A 26,122-nucleotide genomic window follows, 5' to 3' on the forward strand; every position below is an offset into this window, starting at 1 on the left:
TTCCTTTCCCGTCCTCGATGCCTCGTGTCTCATTTCTTTTGAAAGGGCACGGTATTGCCCATAAACTAATGTGAGGCTTCAAAGGGGACCACTGTCATTTCCATCCCAGAAGAGATATTGTAGATTTCTCCTCCTCGCTGCTCAGGTTCATTTCTGCATGCTGCTTCGCTGGGCCTCGGGACAGTGGACAATGACAAATTCAAGTTGTTTACAGTCTGTCATCGTCCACATTGCTGAGAGTAACCTGAACTTGTCAACTGAGGCTGAACCCTGACACCCTGGACAGACGCAGAAAAAGAAATTGTTTTCCACAGTTGAGTTTCAAAACGTTAACTGATACTGTACCTTGTGTCTTGATCTGGACTCACCAGCATTTCATTAAATAACAGGCCGTCAGCTTGGTGATTCAAATATGGTAAAAGTGACATCATAGCAATAGATAATACACAGTTTTCAGGAATAGAAAGACATAGTGATATCTGACAAATGGGTTTACTATATTGACTTTGTGGAGAGCTCAAACTTTCATCCATTTTCTAGAAATTGTGTAATTATTTTTCACAAAGTGAAATGATACATAAGCAGCAGTAATTTTTAAGGCTACATTTATTTTAGCTGCAAGAGGTTTTTTGTATCAACTTCTTATCACTTGAAAAATTGACGAATATGCGTTCAGGGGTTAATCTAATTACCTTATTAGGATTTTTACTCACAAATATTATTTTTCATATTGTGTTATTGCAAAATCAGCAAATGCAGGAAATCTCTCACAAGTTTCGACTCAGTGGTGAGAAGCAAATTCAGATTTTGACTCTTGCATCGTCTGATGACTTTTGCAGCTGCATCTATAAAAATGTGCCATGTTTAACTGTGGGATTGTTTGTAGATAGTCTTAGACAAATCCATTTTGTAGATATATGTCTAGACACTTTTTGTTCTGTACAATAAAATTATACTTTAAATGTTGTGCACTACATGTATATAGTGTTTAGGAAAAACTTTGAACACAGACTGTTTCCTCCACTGTATGACCTTTAGTTTATAGAACAATGAGACAAAATGACAGATTGTTTTCAGACATCTCACCTGTATAAATCATTTTCATTGAGTAACTGAACCTTCTTCATCACTTAGGCTTGTTTAGTGGAAATGCTACAGTGTCGACGGAGGAAACTATTCTCCCAGTTCTCCAAAATGAGTCCCAGATGAGTCTCGTCCATGCCAGTCAACAGTCTGCCTCCTGACCCCACAGGGGACGGCCCTGTTTCTAAAATTACACCTCTCCAAACTGTCATTTCCTTTTGCAAAAGAGTTTCAATGGGACAAATTAGCACAGATAGTTAACATATGGGCTCCAAATGGTGGCGGGCAGGGGTGGAAAGTGTGGAATGGACATGGATCTTGGTCATTAGACCTGTTTGTGTGTTAAATGTGCAAGTGTGAGTTTGCCAGTAAATGATTGTGCGCAGGCGGGTAGAGCTCAGGAATGCAAACTGTTGTCCGTGTTTGATACATGGTCTCTGGTTGTGTGTGTGATTAGTTGTGTGTGTGTGTGTGTGTGGCATGCTCACAGCAGGTGGAAAAGCATTTGTTGACAGTTGACTTGTTGCTCCTAACAGCCCTCCCTTTGTTTCAGTCCATATAAATTTCGAGCCACTTGTCTTTTATTTTCCCGTCTCTTATTCTGACCGGCATTTCATTTTTGAGACCCCCAGAAAATGCGAAAACATCCTCGTTGTTATTTGCAATTAGTTTTTCTTTTTATCTTCCCGCTCTATTTTTCCCTCATCGTAGGTTATACACAGCTGTAAGTGTGTGTCTTTAAACGCCTCTCGCCCTCCAGCATACCAAAGCCCAAAAAGCGAGCTTCCTTTTCAACCCTGCATACCACCGTCGTGATTGATAGGTGTTTCACGTTTCTCTTGATCCTTCTGATGAATTTTCCGCTGTGAACTTTAGGTCTGCGGGCATGTATGCAAGTGTGTGCTCGTCTGCGCTCGGCTCTGGATTCAAGGAACGCTCTCTATAAATGTAAAGACCCAGTTGTCTGTCTGAGACTCTAAGATGATGATAATTCCATGGCTCTATGTTAATTTGTTTTGTACACAGTGTCAAGGTCAACCTACAGAAGCACTTCAACACATACTCTGTCTACTGAGGTCTCCACCAACTCCAACTGGAACAGACAGGCCTATGTTGGGCGATGACATTTGTCTCCCTCTGGTCTCTGGTCTGGTTGTAATTTTCTGAATTAAATTAATTATTTAATAATTCCAGACATTGTTCTTGAGACAACTTGAAAGTTGTTATGTCCGTTAAACTAACCAATAGTTTGGTGCAAGGATGCACATAAACAGTTAAACATAAAATGAAACCATAAAGTTAAACGGTAACAATATATTTTACGCTCAGACTAGGCATCAGACTAACCCCACAGCATGTAGACATGTGGCTATTTAAAAAGCAAGCAGATGGCTGATGTGTGAGGGAGGAGGAGAGTGGGCCATAGAGCTCTGCACACAGCTCTCCAATGAAGCAATGATGAAAAACACTGAGGAAAGGACTCTGTCTGCCTATTTGTCTGTTTTTAACATGTGAATCTTACTGTTCCATTTTCTATTTTGCTGTTTGCCTTTACATGTAGAATAGCACTCAGTAGGGCATGTGTTTACAACCATCAAGGCCCAACAGGCTCACTAAATTCTATCAAGCTGCACAAAAGTGAACACACTTATAAATGTACTTTCTCGAAGTATGTCAAATTTTTCATCGAGATCCATTCATTATTATTATTCCCTGATCTGTGACACTGTCTGAAAAAAAGTCACAATATTGTTAGAAAGCCGTAGTGAAAAGTTCCTAAATCCAACCCTTTTTACGGATCCTCACCAAAGTTTAAAGGTCTCTTGTCCGTTTGTTTATATTAAGTTTTGTGGACATCCATATAGTAGTTTTGCGTAATCCGACAAACAAACAACCAAATGAATGGACATGAGTGAAGACATGACCTCCTTGACAGAGGTAAATCAAATTCTTGTTATAATTTATTGATATTTTTAATGTTTCACCAGCACTCGTACTGCAAAGTGAATGGAACCCCCTTCAGCCTCAGCCACAGTTTAATGCTTTTTAGCCACTGTTTTCACGAAATTAAGATAATGAACATGGTGAACATTATACTTAATTTTGAGAATATTACCAACAAGCACCAATATTTTGTATTTAGGACGGCCTGCTTCAGGCTTGATGTCTTGTTCTAAAGATACAGCCCGTGTTGGCTAAGTTGTGTCTTATGGCAAAGCGATCAAATCTGTAATACACTGCAACATACATCATGCACACTAATTTACCTTTTATACATAGTTGGTAATCTTATTCATATCTTTCTCTATTTCTGGAGAAAAAACATGCATTTCCTGAAATGCCTGCCTGTTCATTTAAAACGTATTTGTTGTTTCTGTGTATTTTGAAGACTCTGAACTACAGTTATCTTTTTTTTACAATATAAAATGAGTGTCGCCTACTTCCTTCAGCCACTCTTACTATGTTCCTCCTGGTCTCTCTTACTCCTCCACTCATCTCAGTCGGGTCTTGTCCTTCCCTCTTATCAGCGATGGCAGTGTTATGACACAGGAGATGGAAAGACTATCAGCTTGTAAACAAGGTTAATTTTAGCCTGTACTCAGGGTGACTGGCCACATTCTCAATCACTAGTGAACACTGTAAATTACCATATGTTTGAGTGTGTAATACAGACATCTGTGTGTGGGCAAAAACAAAATGAAAGAGCATATGTCCTGGCTGGTTAGGTCGGGATTTCAAAGTATTCAATTTTGGCATAATTGGTCATCTGCTGGTCGAGGAGCTGTTTAGATTTAGATTTTTTTTTCCCGCTTTGGAATAATCAAACACAAGCAGGGAATGGATGTTTTACAATTTTATAAAGGACCCATATTGTGTAAAATACATTGTCAGGGATTTGACTATTAGTAATGACTTGAGAGGGTCAGGAGGGACTCAGTCCATTCTAAGAAACATTTTATTGAAACTTCGCGTTTCGTACTTACTGTCCGTATGGTATCATCTTGAAATTGCACTCTTCTCTCAGCCCCACCGAGCCGGTACCAGTCCAGCTTCCAACCCCCCCCCCCCCCCCCTCCCCAACACCACCACCCCCCACCACCACACTGAACACGACACCAAGCAGACGTATACGTTACTCTGTACTAAAACTCTGGATTGAAACCTTGTAGTGAAACTCTGGACTCCTACAAAGGACGATTGCCCTGCTAAAACTTGAACAAACATGAGGCGGTGAAACATGACAGAGTGTGAAAATAATAATAAAGAAACTTAATAATAATACACGCAATTATTTTTAATAGTGCAGTTTAAAATAATTTGAACTCAACAGTAACAATAACAATCCATGACCTGAGTTAACTCAAACATAAACACAAATCTGACATAAAGCAAGAATAGAAGACAACGGAGCAGGTTTCCATAACTGTATTATTGGTATGACTTCATATGACAATAACGTTAATGCTGCTCTGTGTGTGCTGTCTGCAGATGCGGTCACTCTGCAGTGTATCGGACCAGAGAAATGGCAGCACGGGCCCTCGTCCCCTTCGTGCTGGTCACCCAGGTCCCGTCTACAGTTCACGCTTTACTGCAGAAGCTTCCTCCAGAGCCAGGACCCAGAATCCAACACAACCACATCCACGGGACTCTGCTGCAGGTCTGAACCCACACACACAACAACACGCAACAAATACATATGTATATATGTATGTACATAAAACATGCCAACATTTTCTGTCAGATGTTGCTTAAATGACCAGTGTTTGTTTAGTGATGTAGCTTCAGTTGAATCAAACCTTGAACCACATGATTACTGTGGTGCAGAGGACTACAATAGGTTGCTCAATGCTGTATTTCAATCTGACCTCCCCCACCCATACAACTGAGCTGCATATACCCATCACAACTGCTGTCCCGCACATTTACGTACAAACAAAGGGTACAGGCTCTGTTTATTATTCTGGAGCTTTCATCTGCATCTCACAGTCTCTCTCTGCAAATGGAGTTTGCTCATTCGTCATGTAGTTGGCATCACCACTGATCTGCATGTGTCATTGAGAGGTTGTTTTGATGCGATGCTGTAAATTCCCGTTGTACGCCGTTTGCCTCATGTATCTTGAGATCATTTGTGTCCTCAGCAGAACTTTAGTTGTCTTCTACTGAAATATTCTAGGGTAAAACAACAGTTTTTTTGTAAAGTCTGTTGAGTGTTATCATTATCAGACTGTTATTGCAAAGTCCAGGGGCTTGTGTGCAATGCCGTGTGACAGACTTGGTATGTTTTTTCTCGTTGGTTGGACGTATCAGAGGTGTTGCCCAATCAGCTGCGACATGTATATAACGTTGCTTCTTTGTCCGAACTGAACAAGGCTCGTCCCACCTGAAACCTGCAGACCCACACACTGCAGTGGGAAGCTTATGAGGTGCAGACATTTATTCAATCCACCCTCTCCAACACTGCTGCCCTGAATGAAATCCTACATGTAAGTCAAATGGATCTGAGTAGACTGCAAACTTTCGCTGTGGCGCAACAGTCCCCTTGAATTAAATGAAGTCGCACCAAATTGCACAAACTCATAGATATAAGTTCCTTAAATGGTCCAAGATCCATGAACCATTCATTGGGAAAATGCTGAAATATCTTGCCATGTTAAAGAAATTGATTGGATCCACCTCTTCATCATATCCACACCAAAATGCAATGGGTTCTTCCCTGATCCATATTGCATCTTCCATCAAGTGTTATTTTTGCTCACAAACAAACAAATCAACAAACAAATGGATGGGGATGATTACATAACCTCCATCACAGAAGTGATGAGTTTAACTTCAATTATTGTCTTTTAGAAGCATTAATAATCAAATATTTGATGATGGATTAAACTGTTTAAGAAAAAGTGTGACAAAATTAAAAAAATGTTTTTCATTCTTGTTTAAAAAATGATTTTTCTTGCTTCTGTTTGAACTCATTTTAGATTTTACCTTTAAACTTATTGGTTGAAACTATGAAAAATATTGATCTATTTTGACTTCACTTCTCTTGTGGGGGGAGGGCGAGAGTGCTGCTGTACACCGATCTGCAAAGAGGCAAGGCTGCAAAAATGTTTCTAGGAATGTCTAAGTAATTCATGGGTATTACTGTTGTTTACATATTTAGGTCTTTGTTTTACCAAAGCAGTATGTGATTGCTTGAATCTATGTAGTGAAGGTATTTGTTGTAAGTTGTTGTGAATGTTGCTTTAGGGAACACAGTTTGCATTCAATGTTGAAATGGTACAAAAATAGCGAATACAAAAATGTTGTTATAGCTTTACAAGTTAATGAATGCAGGCTTATATTTGCTTTAATATCCTTTCATTGGATTGAATGACCTCAGTTCATAGATGAGTCTATGAGCCTGTAATCCTCTCAGGTTAGAACTTAAAAATCTTCACAACTGGAATCAATCAACAGGGAGGAAAATATCAAATCCAACCATTCAAAGCCATTTTCATAGCATGTGTGTGCACACCAAACCACAGATTATAATAAGGGCATCAAGCCTTAGCATGTACACACACATACACAACACACAAACTACCACTCACACACATGCTCTCACACACTAATTCTAACCTGAGTCTTAAAACCCAGGCTTAACCATCAAACAGCCCTTTAAAGTTGTGACGAATGTCCTCACAACGAGGGTTACAAACCAAAATTTCTCCACATAACCATAGAAATCACTCACACATACACACATGATCTCTTTCGGTCCCACACACCCAGTTTCCACACAGAGCCTGTCCAGACAAGGCGGTTATCGCAGTGTAAATACCAGTGTTTAGTTCTGTCATCACACTCTGACAAACACAACCAAACAGTCTGCTGGTAATATCAACACACAGAGGGAAGGTGGGGGATCGGGGGGGGTTTCCCTGGCCTTTTATTGAATGACACTGATGGGGTCGATGAAGGAGCTGGAGGCGTGGAATGGTCAGACCTGGAGCTGAGGGGTCAACACAAAGAATGAAAACCACATCATTTTCTTCAGGATTTGATTGAGCACTTGTGGTTTGATAATGGTCTGGACTCCAGGGAGGTCTGCCATGGAATCAAGGCGAGGGGGAGGAGGGGGAGCAGGCGGGATGGTTGGTCTCTTAAAGGCTTAGGGGAGATTTCGGGAGGAGAGTGGATTTTAGTTGTCTTTCCTGTCATGGCCGCCCTGTGTGGAGCTTCCCCAGATGTCTCCCGAACTGTCTCTGAGTTTGTCTCTTCTTGTCCATCTACATGTCGGTTTCCCAGCTGCTGTTCCTCTTGCTCGCTTCTGTCTCTGTCTTTCTGCTTTTGGTCCTTTTCCATCATTAGGATTAGATCACACGTTCTCCTGCCTTAGAGGATTATGTCATCGTACGGCACGACACAAAGCGTCAACATGGAGCACATGCATTTTTTCATCTTTTACAACAAGAGAGGAAAGAACATTTAATAACAGTGGAGTCCTGTTAATTACATAGAAGGATTTACAATAGAAATTCAAAGACACGACAAGACTCACAAGCTGCTTATTAAATGGAGATGATTCATCACAGTCATTTTTTGTTCCATTGTACCTGACGCACCTACACGCGGAACTTTACATAAGCAAGTGCTTCAGCTAATAGTTTCTTCATTATCATTTAATGTGCTTTTGATTGGTAACTTTGCTAGTAAGATGTCAGAAGGTAACTGATTTAATTCATTATCATGGAAATGATCAAATAGTAACTTCGGCCGCTAGGGAGCTCTCAATCAAAATAAAAGCCTTGGTTTGATTACAACGGGAAGTAGTGTTGGAGCATGATAGTTGTCACCATTGCAAGGAAAGTCTAGTTCATATGATGTTTACGGATGAGTTGATGTATTCAAGTTTTATTCACCTTATGCAGCAAACAGTGATGAATAATCCATCAGCAGAAGGATAAAAACAGCCGACTGGCTAACTGGCTAGCTGTTGGTGTTTCCTTAGTCATGCGTTGTTTGCCCTGGAAGTTATAGCCAAGATGGGTAATGTCAAGGGTAACGCAGATATGACACAATTAAAAGGTGATATATATCCAATGCCCTGGTACCTTTTTGTGCAGAAGTCGACGGAATACATAAAATAGGTCGACTCACCTTTAGACATTTTAATGAAGAATAGATAAATATTAGATCTTTGAGCCAGAGAAAAACAACAGAAACCAGCAAATGTTTTTTTTCTTCTTTTTTTTCTTGAAGAACTAATTAATTAGTTAATCAGCATGAGCATGAAGTTTAGTACATCTTAAAAATCGCTGTCATTTTTTGGAGCGTGGGACATTTTGCTGCCCTGCGCTTCTCACCACAAATACACCAGTAAATCATGGGCCCTTGAATTGTATTCAGCAACCTGACAATCGTGTCCTCCCACTGTAACCACAGGTCTCTTGGTTACTGTTGCCATGTTGTTTGGCCAACAGCATTGCGATGACTGCACCTTCTGGCAACCTACCAATAGTTTGTTATAGTGTTTTGAAATCTAGAAGAAAAACAAGCACATCTCTGAGCCATCTTCAGTCGTGTGTGTTCAAAGCGTACGTGTAATTGACGACACTCAATGGCTGCGGCATTAGAGCAGAACAATTACACGGAAAGATTGTGATTTCAGGAAAAGGGACAGAGCTTAGGTTTGGTCCTTTTTATATTGTACCCACATTTAGCAACTCTGTTTCTGTTTTGTTCCGTTTCTCTGTCCAGCTGTTTGACCATCCGATAGAGAAGGCAGAGATGTGCAGTGCGTCACAGTCAAACAGCCACAGAAATGTCTGAATGGGATAAAACACAGCTGATGCCTGCAGGCCTTCCTTTGACATTCAATTTTATTTTTCCTTCCACCAAAAGCACATCAGACTGTTGAACCTCACACACTGTTCATCACTGCATCTACAAACACAATCTCTGTTGTTTGCTCATTTAGTCTTCCCATAGGTTTCTATGACACCTGTCACTAGGAGAAAATGTTTCAACTTTATTTCAATGCGTAATAAACTGTTTAAACAGATTTTGCCCAATTCTTTATTGATAAATTGATGTCTCAAATAGTATTATATTAGCGTTGTTAGTATTTGTTGAAGATTTCACAGATTCCAACACCTATTCATTTTCATCACAGCAATAGTTTGACAATTTGCAGAGTTAGATGTGAGGAAGGATGCCTCTCATCTCTGTGCGCTAAATGTGAAGCTAGTTATTATCCAGTTAGCTTAGCATAAAGACTGGAAACAAGGAGAAACAGCTAGTCTGCATTTGTCCAGAGACCACAAATTGTGCCTACTAGCAATGAAGGGCAATAATTAACACATTATACCCCGTTATTTTAGTATTGAAGTATTAAATCCAAAGTGTGAAAATGACAGTTTGGTTTAAGAGGTAAGAAAGTGATGAATGATATTTCAAAACAAGTCAAACTATTCCTTTAATTCTTCTGCATTGGCATGCCCTTATTTGTAGAAATGTCCTTGACATGTAGGCTGCTTTCAGACAAGCACTGAACTCTGGATAATCTCCTGATATCACCCTCAGGGTCTCTATGTGACAACGGCATTATCCGGGTGAGTTTCTCCTGTCTGTCCCGTTGTAAAAACACGAGTGAGCCATGTAAGAATACATAACGACTCTATGCAGAAAATTCAGAGCAAGTGAGTGGGCATGTTGATGACATTTTTTTTTATGTCTCATTATTTCTCGAGAAATTCACAAACTTTTCTGGATGCCAGCCCCTGAATCAAATCCAGTCCAAAAGTCAATGGGTTCTTCTTTGCTCCTACCCCCCCACCCCCCATCCTCCCACCAAGTTTCAATAAAATCGGTTTAGCAGTTTTTGAGTACTCCAAACAAACAACAAACAAACAAACAGTTGTAAGAGTTTAAGGAACTATTTGATCTGACTGATTTAGTTGAATATGTCTCTTGTTTTCCCCGTGGTGCTGTTTATTTATACAGTATATAAAACCTCTTGTGGGGCACAAACACATTTTTACTTGATTTACCCTAGAACCCTTGTTCACACATGTGCTCTGTGTTAACCTAAATTTAGTAGCCATTCTAAGTACAGTGCATATGAAAGGTCTCCAAACCTTTCAGTCTTTTACTGCTGAGTTCAAATTAAGAAGCAGATTACTAAAAAAGGAGTGAGCGAATTGTAAAAGTATTTTCTCACACGGTTCTAAAATTCTGCCATTTCCGAGTGTGTGTTACAGTGCAAATTACATAGAGACCTCTGTGAGACAGCAGTTTCCTGTTTCTTCTTTTTCTTCCCCTTGAAAGTGTAAATCAAGGACCAGACCCTTTGGATTAAGGGCAGTTTTTTTTGTGTTACTCAGAGCAGTGCGGATAAGTTTGTATATATCTGCAGGGACCATCTGCAAGCAGGCTATAGATAGCAGGTGTGTTGGTAGCAAGAAGATGGAGGCAGATATTTAAGGAGCGTGTAGCTGTGGGAAGAGGGTAAGACTGTGATAGAGCTGCATGCAGGTGAAGTGGTCTAAAAATAGTCAAACACAGATAAAGGTCTTCAGCGTACGTGTGGAGAGGAGCATCTCACACACACATACACACACACACACACACACACACACTGATATAGGAGATAGTGGCCGTGTGTAAATATTCTGAGCACGTGTGTATGATGTTTAGACCTGAATAGAATGAACACAGAGAGAAAGCCAGCGTGTGTGTGTCTGCACATGCACACATACTTGTTGTGTTTATGCTGAGATGATGAGGACATTGTGTTTAGCTTTGGGAGATACCTAATGTATGTAATCTGGTGTGAGTGTGTAGTGTGCGTAACAGGTAGCAGATGTTTTAGCTGGAAGGAGGAATGACTTCCTCTGTTATTGTCAAAGAACAAATGTTAGTGGGCCAAGTGCAGAGCTGGGAACTATCACAGCTTCTGAGGCCGGCTGTTACCACCCTGCTGACTTTCTCACACACACACTGAAGAGGTTTGATAACCCACACAGGAAGGTTTCCATCCAACTCTGCCTCCAGCCCCTCTTCATTCTTCCTTATGTTGCAGATTCTTCTTTGTCATCGTGAAAAAGAGTATGAGTTCTGCCCATTGACGAAATTTAAAGGCAAATCCTAAAGAAACTGATGGTTCCAGAATTCTGATGACAGTGACTCATTGCATGATTGGCTGTTAAACTACCTAAGACAGAGATGTACTTGTTAACATGGTAGCCAGCATGAATATTATGGAAATTCTGCCATCAATCAGTAACAGTAGCTGTGTTTGGTATTTTGGAAATGCTAACTAGCTTATCTCCTTGCCAGCATTGCGGTTAGCATCTTTCATTTAAGAGAAAACCGTCCACAGTATGTGCGGATATGGGGGTGTGAGTCTGACCTGGTGTCCTGCAGCACGGGGGCCCCACAAGGAACCGTTCTAGCTCCATTCCTCTTCACCATCTACACCTCGGACTTCTCATACAACTCCACTAACTGCTACCTGCAAAAGTTCTCTGACAATAAACTGGACTGGACTGATCACACACAGGCTATCTACAAGACGGGACAGAGCAGACTCTATCTGCTGAGGAGTCTGAGGTCTTTTGGTGTGCAGGGAGAACTCCTGAGAACCTTCTTTGACTTGGTGGTGGCATCAGCCATCTTCTTTGGAGTGGCCTGCTGGGGCAGCAGCATCTCGACAGCCGACAGGAAGAGACTTAACAAGCTCATCAGGAAGGCCAGCAGTGTGCTGGGGTGTCCACTGGATACGGTGGAGGTGGTAGGAGACAGGAGGATGGTTGCTAAGCTATCCTCCCTGAAGCCCAACTCCTCCCACCCCATGTGGGACACCCTGGCAGCTCTAAACAGCTCCTTCAGCCACCGGCCGATTCACCCCCGATGTGTGAGGGAGAGGTACCGCAGGTCCTTCCTTCCTGCTGCTGTCAGACTGTACAACCAGCTGTGATCCCATTGAACACACAACACAATTCGTGAAATTTGTGCAATTTATTTAATTATTTAATTTAATTATTTAATTATTTAATTGTATTATTTAGTTGTTCTACTACTTACTATTTATTTACTTATTTTCTATTATACTTTTTTGCTCATTGTTGTTTTTGTTTCTTACTATGTTTTTTTGCTTTTGCTCTTGTTGCATTGTACTTGCGCTGCTGTTGTAAACCCTCAAATTTCCTCACTGTGGGACTATTAAAGGATTCTGATTCTGATGTAATTGTGGCATCCGCCTGTTTCAACCTGAGGCAGCGCTGTCCTCTGGATGGCCTCAGTAAGGCCCTCGTCTAAAATGTCTTCAAACAATTTGGAATGACTTATGTCACGCCACCATGCCCCAAACCTCAGCTGATACAACTTGAGAAGCCCATCGGACAGGCCGACAGTAAAACAACCCGACACCGACCTCCACTCTTGACACGTGCCAGCAACAGCCGTGGCCCAGAGCGCCGGGTACAGGCCAGAACTTTAAAAGCTGTGGCCTGTGGTGGTTTGAGAAGGGACAACTTGATGGATGTAATCCTTTTTGTGTTTCCACAACAGAGACTAAATGACACCGAGAGGAGGAGGAGGCTTAAGAATTAGGAGAGTTGCTGTCTCCTTTTCTCTGGCAGCGTCAACAATGGTGTTGTTTTTTCAGATGCATTCTTTCGTCTGGTCTTCCAACATTTTTTCTTAGGCCTGCTGTTACGACTGCTGCCTTTGGCCAGTGGTGTGCCTGGGCTTTCTGAGAAAATCCTCAGGGCTGAACCAGAAAAAGAATGCATGGGCATGAAAACCCAGAAGGCCAACTTTTAATATGACATACGATTTACCTAACCCTGAAAGAACATTAGGACATTAACCCTAAAGTTGTAAACATTGAATCCTAGTGGGGACAAACAACGATCAACCGTCACACAACTTCAGGGTGACCTCTGTACAATGATGAACAAATGAGTGGATGAATTTAGTTGATAGTTTAAACATGTCAGTTCAATAGTTAAGAGTTATAAAACAGTAACAGTTGAAGATGTTCCGATACCATGACCATTATCACAAATAATGCCTTCATTGCATTCAAACAAACCAAAATATTCAACAGAGACAGCCCCAAAGAAAGAAAATGAATTGACAAACTAGATGGTAAAATAAGTGCTATGGTATGGGAGTGGTACTCTTATCTATATGCAATGTCCAGGTATCGGGAAGAGGAAAGTGGTATCAGTACATCTCTAGTTCAAGTCCTCGAGAATAAAAGAATAAACTACAAGGTACAAATTTGGAAATTCCTTATTTTCATCCTGAAGGTGGAGTTAATTTGATCATGATATTTAATCCTTTTAGCTACCTGCAGTTTCTCTACCAACTACGAAGTTGTCTATCCTAAATCCTGTATTCATATTTCGTAGTCTTCATCATAGCTATCTTCCATACAAAGTCACGAAATTCCAACTGAGGCTAATTTATCCTGTGATGAAGGCAGTGAGATGTGGTTGAAATGTCCAGAAAACATTTTTCTTCTCATACTTGATGTAGTTCAGACACACACACACACACACCCTCATGCTGCTAACATAAGAAAATGCTCTGGTCAAACTTTGGACAAAGACGTGGTAACACAGTTCTTGTGTGCGCACACAGACATACACACACCACTGAATGACTTGGTTGTCACACCCATGTCCATATGCACACGTGAGGGAGTATGACTTGTTGTCTGGGAAGCATATGGAAGCTTTGTCTGTGCAAGAATAAGGCTATATAGAGTAAAAGCGTGTTTTTATTTCTTTTTATACTTAGACCGTCTTTATTGGGATCTCTTTTTGCCTAATTGGGCGCGTCCACACTTTGCCTAACCCCTATCTGGTTTTATGTGAATGCCGATTTATATGTTTCTTTGTGCATGTGTTTTACTGGACTGAACCACGAATTGGCGTGCAATTATTTGCACTTGCTCTTTGTGTGTGGGTGTGTGTGCACGCGCATGTTTGTGTGCAAGTGTGTGTGTACACGCATGTGGGCGCGTTTGTGTGTGCGCGTGTGCTTGCTTGCTGCCGCGTGTGGTCAGTCTGTGGTTGCGGCAGTGGGAGGGACGGCAGGGCAGGCTGATAACAGAGTCTGAAGGGACCTCACATCCACCAACACTATTTTTACCGGGCCCAAAGAGGAATAAGGCTTGTTGCAGCACACACTCAGAAAAACACTCAAACACACATACACACATTCAAACGCCTCACTACGAAACAAGGCCTTTGATATTTTTCAGATTTAGCACTGCTGCACCAAGTTTTTCTTCTTCATAAACTGCTCTAGAATCTCTCACCTAGAGGGGGTTTCTATGTTACAATTAGTTATTTGTTAGAAAATATATACATTAAAAACAATATCATCAGATTAATAATTCTTAAATTCATGCTTCATGTGAAAGATGTTCATAGAGATTTACCCGGCTCTGTTGTTTCCCTTACCTTTATTCAGCATTTAAGTGTCTGTCAGCTCATTGTTTTGTCATCATGGCCGACATCTTTACTGTTTATGTTTTTACATAGTTATCGTCACCCACATGTTTAACAGTGAAAGAGCTATAATATACTTCCGTACACCTTCATCCCACAAGCAAACAAGGCAGTCAAGTTATAATGGTCTTTTTGTTTCTTGTGTGATATGTGATAAGAAAGGAAAACAAAAAAATGGAAATTGCTATCCGTATTTATGTTATTCATATGATAGGGGCGAGAAATATTTGTCTTCTTCCAGCTCCCTTATCGTTCATGGAATGTGTACAAGTGTATGTGTATTGTTTTGTAAAAAACTTTTTGGATTGCACTGAAAGCAATTAAATAAACTAAATAAAGTTGACGCAGTAAGAGATTAGCTTATAAAAATAGTATTTAGTGGCTCAAATTAATTCAAATTAATTAATAATAAATTCATGAGTAGTTCATTGGATTGTGATTCTCAATATTGTTTGTACATTTTGTACAAATAGGAGATATTCATAAGAAGAGTAGAAACTACTTTTTGTAAAGAATTACAAAGCAACCTGCCTCACATTTGAACAAAAAGTATTATGGTGTGTTCATAGTGTTATCATATCTGGGTGCATAGTTGCTCACTGTGAAAGAGTTAATATCTCAAGTGATACATTTCCTGCAGGTGTAGTAGTTGTGTCAGGTTCAAGTGAAGCATCGTGCTTCATAGCATTAATCAGAATTTTTAGTTGGATTAACAAGACCAAATTGCCTGCTGACATCTTCTCATCCCCCATCCATTGGTATCTTGATCCAGTCCCAGCATCTCCTCCTCCCACACGGGGTGCAGTGCACTGCTCTGTATTTGGGAGGAGGAACAGGGAGGCTGCGTTTTCTAAAAATATTCCGGTTTTCACCATGCTGGGCTGGACGGAGCTGGTTGGGCCTCCCATGTAGGGACTTCCCAGCCCGATGGATATGGTGTAGCTGTGGAGTGCACAGAGATAGAATGGAAACATGGGGCTCTGTCACTGACACTGAAACCAGTGCTGGTACTGGTGCCGGTAATACTGCTAATGAACAGGCCTGTGCAATATCATTGCTTGTAATAATACTGAACAAAGTGTTCCTATAACCATCAATAATGATTGATGAAAAGAAAGAGCTAGTTACATTTTATTGTAGATGTGTTAAACCCCCACAATATCTTAAACATGATTGTTGATTTAAATGCAAGGTCAGACAATCTGTTGACCACCAAGTCACATGTTATAGTGTTGATATTAGTAGAGAACACGTTTCATTCATTCATTTTGTGTATCTTCCCAACTTCAAACCTCATCTATTCATTTATAACTTATTATTATTCAAATATTCTCCATCTTGTCCTATGTTCTAAAGATTGTAGTTGAATGCAGGATTATGTGGTCACGTAGAGCTGCCTTGAACAGAATGTCATGCCTGGTTTTATTACTACAGGTTCAAGAGGCCACAATTAGCTGATTTTGAGGGTTTAAGGTTTTCATGACATGTTTCCTATTCTGTACCACCACAGAAGGTTTTACTGACATAGATTATTAAGATTGATTTAGTCTGAGACCATTGTGTCTCTCTGTCAAATATGCACATGTTTTCTACAAGTGAGCTGAGACCTGGGAATTTGCCAAACCTGATCAGAGCTCACACTGAACCTGGGGACACATTTAAGCATAGTGAATATTTAAAGAGAATACTTCAAATGTGACTTAATCTTTAGTAATCACTTTTTGGATCTTGGAATCACTTGGATTCAATATTTGGTTTGGAAGTCAGCTCCAGCACTGGCTCCTTGTTTGTGGAAAAGCCCGTAGAGAGTGACAGTGAGAGTAAGAAGGAAGCTGAGGTGTGGAGGCTGTTTGTGTGAGTCCAGTGAGTGTTGCCTGGGCGTGGAGACTGCAGGAGAGGAGAAGGGGCAGGCCGGGACTCGGTGGCCAGGCTTGGTGCTACGTGGTCGGCCTGGTTTTTCCCCACGTTGCCTTCCCTGCATGGCGTAATGAATGGCTTCCTACTGGTCTGTGGCCGTGGCCCTGGCTTAAAGAGTATACTTACCAAGGCCCAGAATACACACCCCAGCCAGCCAGCCAGCCTGTGACCTGGCCTCTGAACACTCCCAACCACCAGTCCACCTGCTACAAACTGGCTCCATCTCACTGTCTCATCAGCCACAATGAAAAGAACGAGTGATCCTCAATGGGAAACAGTTAAATATGTTTTTTCTCCTTTCCCCACAAGCTGTGCAGTTACTGCAGTCTGTTAAAGCGCAGGTGTTTGTCCCACAGGTCAGAGCTCAGTAAAGGATGATTCTCTGGAGTGAAAGGTCGGGGACTCCAGAGAACCATCCTTCATTGAGCGCTGACCTGTTTGTACACATGTTTGTCACACAGGTCAGAGGTATGGCACCCGCTGTTTCCTCTTAATGATTAAGTAAGGTCTTGGAAGTAGTTGGTTACGGCCACACTAATAGGTTTTAGTTCAAATCTAAATATCTCCCTTCAGGTTAGTGTTTTTGCTCTGAATCAGACCTACTCTCCATCCATATCAAACCACCTGAAAAACACATCAAATGACCACACTTGGTGCAGTTTCTCTATTTGCAGTTGGTTACTTGGATCCAGAAATTTGATGACGAGGTGGAACTGTTACTGTTGGCATTGCTTTGTCTTCCCCGCTGGTAGTCGAGTTATGACAGATCTGAGCCATTCAGGAAGCAAATACATGTGACTTCATCTTTTTTTTTTTCTTTTTTTTTTTTTTTTTTCAAAAATCTCTTTCTGCCTGCTTCTGACTACAATGCAGTCCCAACAATTTCAAACTAAAAACCTCTGCTTAAATTGTGTGAACTTTGTGTCTCTTTCATAAATGATTTTCTTGACTCAGAAATACTGTGAATTTAATACACTTCTACTTTTGTAGTTAGTGACAAGATCTAGCAACATTAAGTTTAAGCTGATGTGTATGATATGCTGATAGTAGTTGTCAGATTTATAATATTTCAAATGTGTCTTTATTTGTGTCTATTCAGGTGCTGTTTCTCCTGCGCTCCTACCAGACTGACTCACACAGACCCCTGCCAGCAGGAAATGGCATCGGCGAATCTCTCAGTCAGCGCATGTGGCTTGCCTCTCGGTAATCCTAGACACACAGACACACGCACACACACACACAAAGATAAGCATCCCTCCCTCGTTCCCAACTCGCTCACCAGAAGAATAGCTCCTTGTCTCTTGTCCATCCCCTCGTTGGCCATGTCCGCTTCATGTCCTGCCCGGGCTTACATTTCAAAGACACCGCCTGCTGTCCCATCCGCACACCCCCACCCACAGCTCTGGCCCTCTTACCCAAGATGGAGCCCTCAAGATGGTGCAGATTACCCTCCTACCGGGCCGAGGTCAAGCCCAGGTCTCTCATCTCCCCCCTGATGCGGCCTACAGCAGATAAGACAGGGTTACTGGGTTAGCAACACTAGCCCCGCTAGCTCCGCTTGGTTACACTGATGAGCCTTTATTAAGATGACGGGGTGAATTCTTGCTCACCGGAGCACGCCCGCATACTGTCTGTTTGATCACCCCACAGAGCCCGGCACCCAGATCTAAGGACATCACAGGTCAGAGGATCTCTGCTTTTGGAAAAAGAAAACCAATTTTCTCATCCAGAACACCACTAATTTGAACCGGCCACCTTCCAAAAAGGATGGAATGCATTGTTCGCCTAGTGAGAGTCTGCGTTTGGTTTTGGCCTCGCACCGTCTCCGCGTTGTGTCATTCAATGTCGGTCACTTTTTCTGGCTCCCAGAAGTTATTGGCGCTGTAACGTACACATACGAATCACTGCTGTTGACTCTGGCTTTGTGGTGCTGCAGCAGACCAACGGAGTAGAACGTCTCTGGAGCTAATGATTGAACTTCAGCATAAAGTTCACCTCTCATTCATGCACACAAACACAGGGAAACAACTTCACAGGACCCATCTCTTCCCAAATGTGTTTTTACTCAAGACGCACACACACAATCCCCTTGGCCCTTTCCTCAGCCGCCACTCCTGTGTGTGTGTGTGTGTGTGTGTGTGTGTGTGTGTTATTAATATCTGAGTGATGAAAACATGACGTCAAGATCTCACACTGTGTCCCTTGTTCTCTCACACACACACACACTTTGGCAGCGTTGTGGTCATACCCTTGACTGAGCACACACATCAACTGAACACATACACACTTCTCACTGCCCACACATGCTGCTTCACTTACATAGGGACCATAGGCCAACCCAAGCCATTTATGCCCACGTTCGCAACTAATGTAAGTGTAGTAATTCTGTTGTGAACGCAATGGATCATAGGCCTCATAGTAAATTGATTAATTGTGTATTTTTACAAATGGAGAGAAAAAAAAATACAACTGGTTCCTTGATGGTACAGCTGGGGGCATCTCATGTGATGGGTCCACGCTCTTCGCTTCAAGCCCATTAATGAAGACTGATATCAGTGAACAGTCAGATGTCTTATGCTCTCAGCTGTTGATTCAGGACTGACAGTGACTTTTTGTTTGAGTTGGCAACATGAAATGAATCCAATTCATCGTCCGATCATGTGCTGAAAAGATTAAATCAATCAGTTCATTACCCACAATTTTGTGTATGTAGTATTCCAAACTGGGCAGCAATACCAATACATTCAATACATTTCAATACATGACTTACAATTAAAATAAGACGAATAACACAAACCAAGCCCGGTGAAAGTGTGGACTGAAACTCTTCTGGGCTCTGAGCACTATTGCCCAAATTGTCTTTGCCCTTAGTTCTGCTTTAAGTGTTTAAAACAGAGAATCCTTTTCCTCGTGCTCAACAGTCCTTTAAATTGTGTTTGAGAAACTTTCCCCCTTTCCACTGGCCAATAAACCCCACGAACATCTGGGTTTTGTCTGCAATGGGAATGTATACAATTGACCCCCGGGTCAAATGACTATGCAGTTGACCCCAGGTTTAAAACGACTATGGATCAGAACTGCAGTGATGGATACATGACACCCGAGGGAACGCATTCTCAAGGATGTGAGAAAGCACAACAGTTTTCAGTGTGTTCATGACATTGAAGGTGCACTGGGAAAGGAGCCAATCACCTTTCTTAGAGGATTATCCCACGTTTACAAACCCTGCATTTACCTACTAATTTCTTTATAAAAGCGGTATAAGATGGATGTAGTAACCTAGTAGTATATTCCAACTTGCCTCCTCTACAAAAGAGCCACTACTCCTGTTTGATAGAGAGCTGCTGATATGGTCTTATTTCTAGTAGCACCTCCCACCTCTGCAGAGGACCTCTTGACCTCTGTGACAGTGACCTCCTTGAACAAGGCCCCTCTTACCTGGTTTCTCATTATGCCTGGACAACTAACTATAAGAGGAACTTCTTATAAGTTACAAGTATTGAGGTCACTGTCACTCCTGGCAACTGTCAAAGCTTTACAGATGGTTTTATATCCTTGCTCTAATCTATGCCTCACCACAGGTTCGCCACAGAGGTCGGCAGAGAGTTCCATGGATATTATGCTTTGGTTTTTGTCCTGACATCAATCAATCAATCAATCATATTTTATTTGTATAGCCCATATTCACAAATTACAATTCATCTCATAGGGCTTTAACAGGGTGTGACATCCTCTGTCCTTAACCCTCAGCAAGAGTAAGGAAATACTACAAAAATACCTTTTAACAGGGTAAAAATATGTAGAAACCTCAGAGAGACCCACATGTGAGGGATCCCTCTCCCAGGACGGACAGTGCAATAGATGCCACGTGCAGGACAACACCATCAATAATCTTTTATGTGACATGCAGCAAGACTTAATATACACAGACGTGAACCTCTATAAATATGTCCTGTATATAACCGTTTATTTTGCCACAGGTGAAGGCAAGTCAGGTTCTAGACAAATCTCAAGTATCATCAAAATACCGGGATGCACATGACCACAGGTTATAGTGCCATAGCAAAGGGTCTGAATGCTTTTTTAAAGAGAGATTTCAATTTCTGAGTTTTAATAAATTTGCAATATTCTGAGTGTTTGCAAAATGTTATAGTCGCATGCCAGTGTAAACCAAATTTAAGGAGTCATACATATTATAAATCAAGTGATAAACAGAAATCGAGTCAAAATAAGTTTAATTCTGTTACGGTAAAGTATTAAATGTCTTTTCTTACTTTGTATTTTTCCATTATACTCTATAGAAATATTCATCTGTGGTTTTGCAACTTAAAAGCCACAGCAGGAGGTCTGACTAGGATAAGGACAAGTAACGTCAGCCCCAGAGATCACATCCAATCACAAAATGTCACCAAACATTCTCTCAACCAATAGAATCATTACAGTACACATCTCCAGTGACCTAATTCAGCAGTTTGTGGTGAGACATGAGCCTGTTTCTGAAGAAAATCTTTGTCTGTGATCTTAATGGAAAAAAGATAACCGATGACTGGAGGCTGCAATGTTACCTCTTTAACTCAATAGGGGAACATATTCGTAATAAAAGGGGGCTTTCATTACAAAAGATTCAAGAACACTAACTTTGTATTTTTTACCAAAAACAATTTAAATGAAGAATGGTTGACTTTCAAAATAACAAACAACATTTTGCTGAGGTTAAACTCATTTTCTTCAGTTTTGTGTGTGTCGAGAGCAGGGCTTATTATTTGAGGTTTATTTGTTGGATGCAGATAAAAGAAACACCCTGTCTTCTTGTTGTTCTCTCTTTTTAGACAGAATAGCTGTGTGGTGACCAGAGGAGCTTTTCTGGACGTGTTAGTGGGCCTGTGTGGGCCGAAGGTCAGTCTCCTGGAAGGTGAGTAGTGTCCATTTCTTTCATGTCTTAATGCAGGCAGCAGGACACACACACAACTCTTCTCCACTTTCTGCTCATGCAGGATGTTGGATTCAGACAACTTGGACTCAGATCTCGCAATTTCTCTGACAAGTGACAAGGTTTCAGGAAACATACAAAGTTTTAAAACAATGAAGTACTCCTGCAGGATAATCTACTGCTCCAGTCTCGATACCGTATTTACATTACTTCGATTTATTTTCTATCTAAAAATTCTGTTTGGTTCATTAGCAGGCGCATGTTCTGGTGGTTATACGTTAGATTGCACTTCTCCTGCCTTTCACTTTCATTGGTCAAATGGTGTAGTTCACTGATTGGCTTCTTTACAAGTCACTCACACAGTCCCAAGCTCTAAAGACTCTCAGCTAGTTATTTTTTCTACTAGTGAGGGAAGTATGTAGTTATAGATCAAACAGATCCAGCTTAATGTAAATCAACTATATATCCTTAAATATATGTATTTAGGGAATACACATACATAATTGTAACCGTTATATATATACAAATATTAAATGAAGGAAAAAAACATTTGGAGATTTCAAATATAGTCATAATTTAACGATAACAATGTCATAATATCATAACAATTATTTATTATTTTAAATGAGGAAATTGGCAGCAAGGAGAACCCGTGCCTGTCTTAGTTTCACTGCTTTTTATCCAAACAAAACTCATTGTTTCTTTAGAATCTATGAATTGTATGAGACTATCACACAGATGTAACCAATGGTAATCTTTCAGTCGACAACTGACAACTGACAACAACTCAACAACTTTCTCAACAAAAGAGACAATTTCCAAAAAATCTGTATGGTCCTCAGTATGAGGACTTTTAGCCTTAATAGACCATCTTAAAGAAGCAACTAGACCTGTGTCATATATTTTGTTCACTTGTCTAATTAAATGATTTAAAATGTTTTACAACTATGTTCAAACCCAGAGAAATACACAATGTTATTCAAGGTAAAGGGACATTTCATTTTGTTCGCCCTTTAATTGCATCCATTCTGCTTTACCTGTGGCTTTTTTCCGTCTGTGCTATAACTTCCGGAGCAAGCAAACGTGAATATAATATTGAATATTATTATATATTATAGTCATCTGTGAAAATGATTTGCACTTGGCTGGTTTTATGTTTTGTCTACTTATTTGTTTACACTGAGGATTTGAGAGAAACATAATTTCAATCCTGTTTATGTTCTTTTGATATGCCAGGATTGACAATAAACTTGATTTTGAGGTAGATATTGATTGACAATGGTGATTAAGACAACAACTCCCAAGAAACCACATTCAGACTAGGTATTTGTTATTGCTGTGATTGAGAAAGGGAGATTTAGGGTAATAATTGACTTTCCAGTCAGTATTAACCGGAGGAAAAAAGTTGTAAAGGCTGTAAATTGCAGCAGACAAAGAATGATGTCAGTCAAATCAGATTGAAATGCTTGATACGACGATAAAAGATAAGATTATCTTGGCGCCTGAGTGGACGAGTCCTCTTTTCCACTGGGCAGCAGCTTCACTCTCAATCCGACTCACCCTGTCTGCAGTTTGTGTTTCTCACTCCTGGACCCGGATCTCTCTTGCAAATGAGTTGTTAATCTATTAATCTCAGTTTAAATGAGATAACCATATTAAAAAGTCTAAAAAGTTTTAATTATAGTGGTTTAGGATTTGGTTTTTAATGTGTTGTCATCTCTGGACTTTTAGATATTCTACGGTGTTTTGCCGAAGTCAGCCAGTTGCTGGGGAGTTTTATAATCTCAGTAAGCAGCAACTGTGTTCCCTCCATTTGTTGTGAGTTTGACTTTGAATACTTGTACGTCAGAACAGACAACCCCGCAACGTTTGCTGGCGAGGCTGTCCTCGGCGCTCTCCATTTAGACGTATCGTTGACAGAAGTCAGCTTCATGTCTCGCCTGATTCAGAGACCCCCCCCCCAGTGTGTGTGTGTGTGTGGGTGTGTGTGTGTGTGTGTGTGATCGGTTTGTATCTGTGTACGTGGTGTGGTTGTGTGCACATGTGCGCAGATTGGCAGGGGGTCTGCGCGGTGAAGGAATGTGAAACCAAAGGCGAGGGATCTCTGACAGATGGTGGGATTGTGCCTATGACCCAGTTTATGGAGTAGTGCTGTACCGAATGGGAAAGAGAGAGAGAGAGAGAGAGAGAAAGAAGTAGAGAGAGAGGAGGGGGAGGCACTTTATGTTTTTGGTCTGCCATGTGCTGAACACATGTTCGCCTTGACAGTGGAAATACCGGGGATTTCTCAAAACAAGCTTCTAGATTGAGGAGCCGGCCTGGCCCGATTTGGCTCTGCTCCTTACATAACTAAATAAGCACCCGTTAGCTTACACACCTCTAATGCCTCTCTATTATTATCACAAGCTTGTCTTTGGCTTCATTACTCACCCTCTCCCTGCTGTTCTTTCTTTCTCTTTTTTCTTCTTCCCCTCTTCCATGAAAGCTCTTAAGAGTGCCTGGCACCGGGGCCAAAGGTGAACAATCGGCCTTTTTCAATATTACTTTTCCCCTTTTAACTGGCTCCCTGAATTAAATATGAACTTTGCATTTAGCAGCCATTTCCTCTCTCCTCTGAACACAGGTCTTTGTGTGTGTGTGCATGCACGTTTCTCTGCCTCGGGCCTTTGATCCTCGCCGACTCGTAAAAGAAAAAGCCCCCACCGTTCATTGCTTCATCTCTACCTCCGCCGGTCTTATGTTTCTCTGCCAGTAAAAATGAAAAGAAGGTCGGAAAAGAGACTTGACACAAATTAAGGGAAGAAATGAGACAACAACTGGATTTGCAGTAATTTCACGTGTTTTCATTAGTGTGGTAACAGATGATGATGGTTAGGCTTCAGTCTTTTAGTCCGCCTCAAATTGTTTCCTGGTAAATCTTTTGATTGTCTGCTTAGAAAGAAATTCATGGTGTCCTCACATAAAACGTACTACACTTTTTAGTCAGACATCATTACAAACGTAACAGGATATGTATGGATTATATCAGGTCAGTCTTAATACAATACTTTTATGCTGTAGATACATCGGAAGTTATTGATCGCTGTAATGTAACCTCAGCTCTATATAGACCATGATATGTGCTTTTGACAAACAAGTATACTGCAAAACCCACAGTCATTATTCTGTACAAATTAAATTCAGCTTCAAGGTTTGCTATTCAGTTTTTGTCCCGCATTTTGTTTGAAAGTTATGAAGAAAGCACCACGATGCCTATTCCTGGTGCAGGTTTCTTTCTTTTCCCCTGACAGACTGTCGGTGGACATACAAACACGAAGCACGGCAGCGTCAAGGCAAAGATGACGAAGACTGCAAGCCAGTAAACAAAGGGAGATCCAAAACATCAGTCTAACAAATGTTTTACGAGGGAAAAATAATTGATTTAATGCGTTTTAGGCCTCTGGGACACACTCAGGAAAAACCACTGACTGTATATAGGAATATGTTTATTTATAAGCCAAGTCCACCGGGTACCTTTTAAGCTTAGATCAGGCTTAAGTCTTTCTGAGTAAAATAAATCATCTTGTAATCATTATCATGTGGGTTTATTGCAGTAAAGCAGTAACTTTGAATAATAGCTGCTTGATTTATCAAAGTCATATTGATAATAAGCTCCTTCAAAACAGCTGTTAAAAAGGTGCCTCACAAAGTGGATAAGTAAATAAATCAAACAAATACAAAACATCAGAGAGAAGAAGCACGTTAATACAATTTCATTTAAAATCAAAGATGGCAAATTATCAAATATACAACTAATTTGAGAATCTTTGTATTTAAACAATATTTTTTTATGGTGTAGTTACTCTATGACAGGATGTCAGTATGAACATGAGGAACATTCACAGCGTCCCAGTAGTGACTTAGTGTTCGTACTATCATGCATGTCATGATCATAGGATGTGATGTGAAAAAAATCCTTTCCTTTAGGTTGAATCAGTTTTAACACATAAAAAAACTAGGGTTACCATAATTAGACTTGTAGTATCTTTAGCATATGGGATTGATGTTCTTCTCTGACAGCTTGGTTAGCCAAGTAGTTCCATATTTGGAGGCTCTCATTTAACTAGAAGATGTGTTTCTCAGTCATAAATATGCACCAACCGCTGCAATCCGATGTCAAGGGAGGAACTTTGTTGTCGGCATCTGAAACACAACAGAACGCTCGACACTTTACACACTCCATAGCAGTGACAAACTGTGATTTCAGGGTGAACCCTTTGCCCCTCTCAACTATGAAAGTAGTCTCGAGAAAAAAAACTTTTCTTCCTGACTTTTTTTCCTAGTTTAAAATATTCAGATGAAAATAGAGACTATCCCTCTTTGGTACTTTTTGATGTGGGGTCACAAGAAGACATTGCTCTGGTTCTACGAAGTCACAAGGAGAAACGGTTGGGAGCCGGTGCCCTAGAGGAATCTGAATGGAATTTGAGCTTCTCGAAAATAAAGAAATTTGATGAAAGCCCAGAAAACTCATAAAATGTGGTGTTAAACTCTTTCACGAAGCTCTCAAACTGACAGACGTATTTTGGAAACCTGGGATACGAGGCTGAAAAGTTTTTTTTTCACTCTATCCTTTTTTCACTGGCTACGCAGCCTTTGTCATATCTTAGAGTTTAAGTGTTTTTAGCAGTAATTAATTTGGTCAGTA

The 26,122-nt window shown here is 40.8% G+C and overlaps 1 protein-coding gene across 2 annotated transcripts in view; it reads left to right on the top strand.

Moving 5' to 3' along the window:
- Positions 1-26,122, top strand: part of thada (THADA armadillo repeat containing) — a 94,942-nt gene that overhangs the window by 41,814 nt on the left and 27,006 nt on the right. For both annotated transcript variants that reach the window (XM_062401182.1, XM_062401183.1), the window contains exons 29-31: positions 4,573-4,741; positions 17,605-17,708; positions 21,335-21,417. In XM_062401182.1, the coding sequence (XP_062257166.1) occupies positions 4,573-4,741; positions 17,605-17,708; positions 21,335-21,417 (356 nt within the window). The remainder of the gene's footprint in view (positions 1-4,572; positions 4,742-17,604; positions 17,709-21,334; positions 21,418-26,122) is intronic.

Source organism: Platichthys flesus, chromosome 12, assembly GCF_949316205.1.
Source record: "Platichthys flesus chromosome 12, fPlaFle2.1, whole genome shotgun sequence".
In the NCBI taxonomy this organism is placed as follows: domain Eukaryota; kingdom Metazoa; phylum Chordata; class Actinopteri; order Pleuronectiformes; family Pleuronectidae; genus Platichthys; species Platichthys flesus.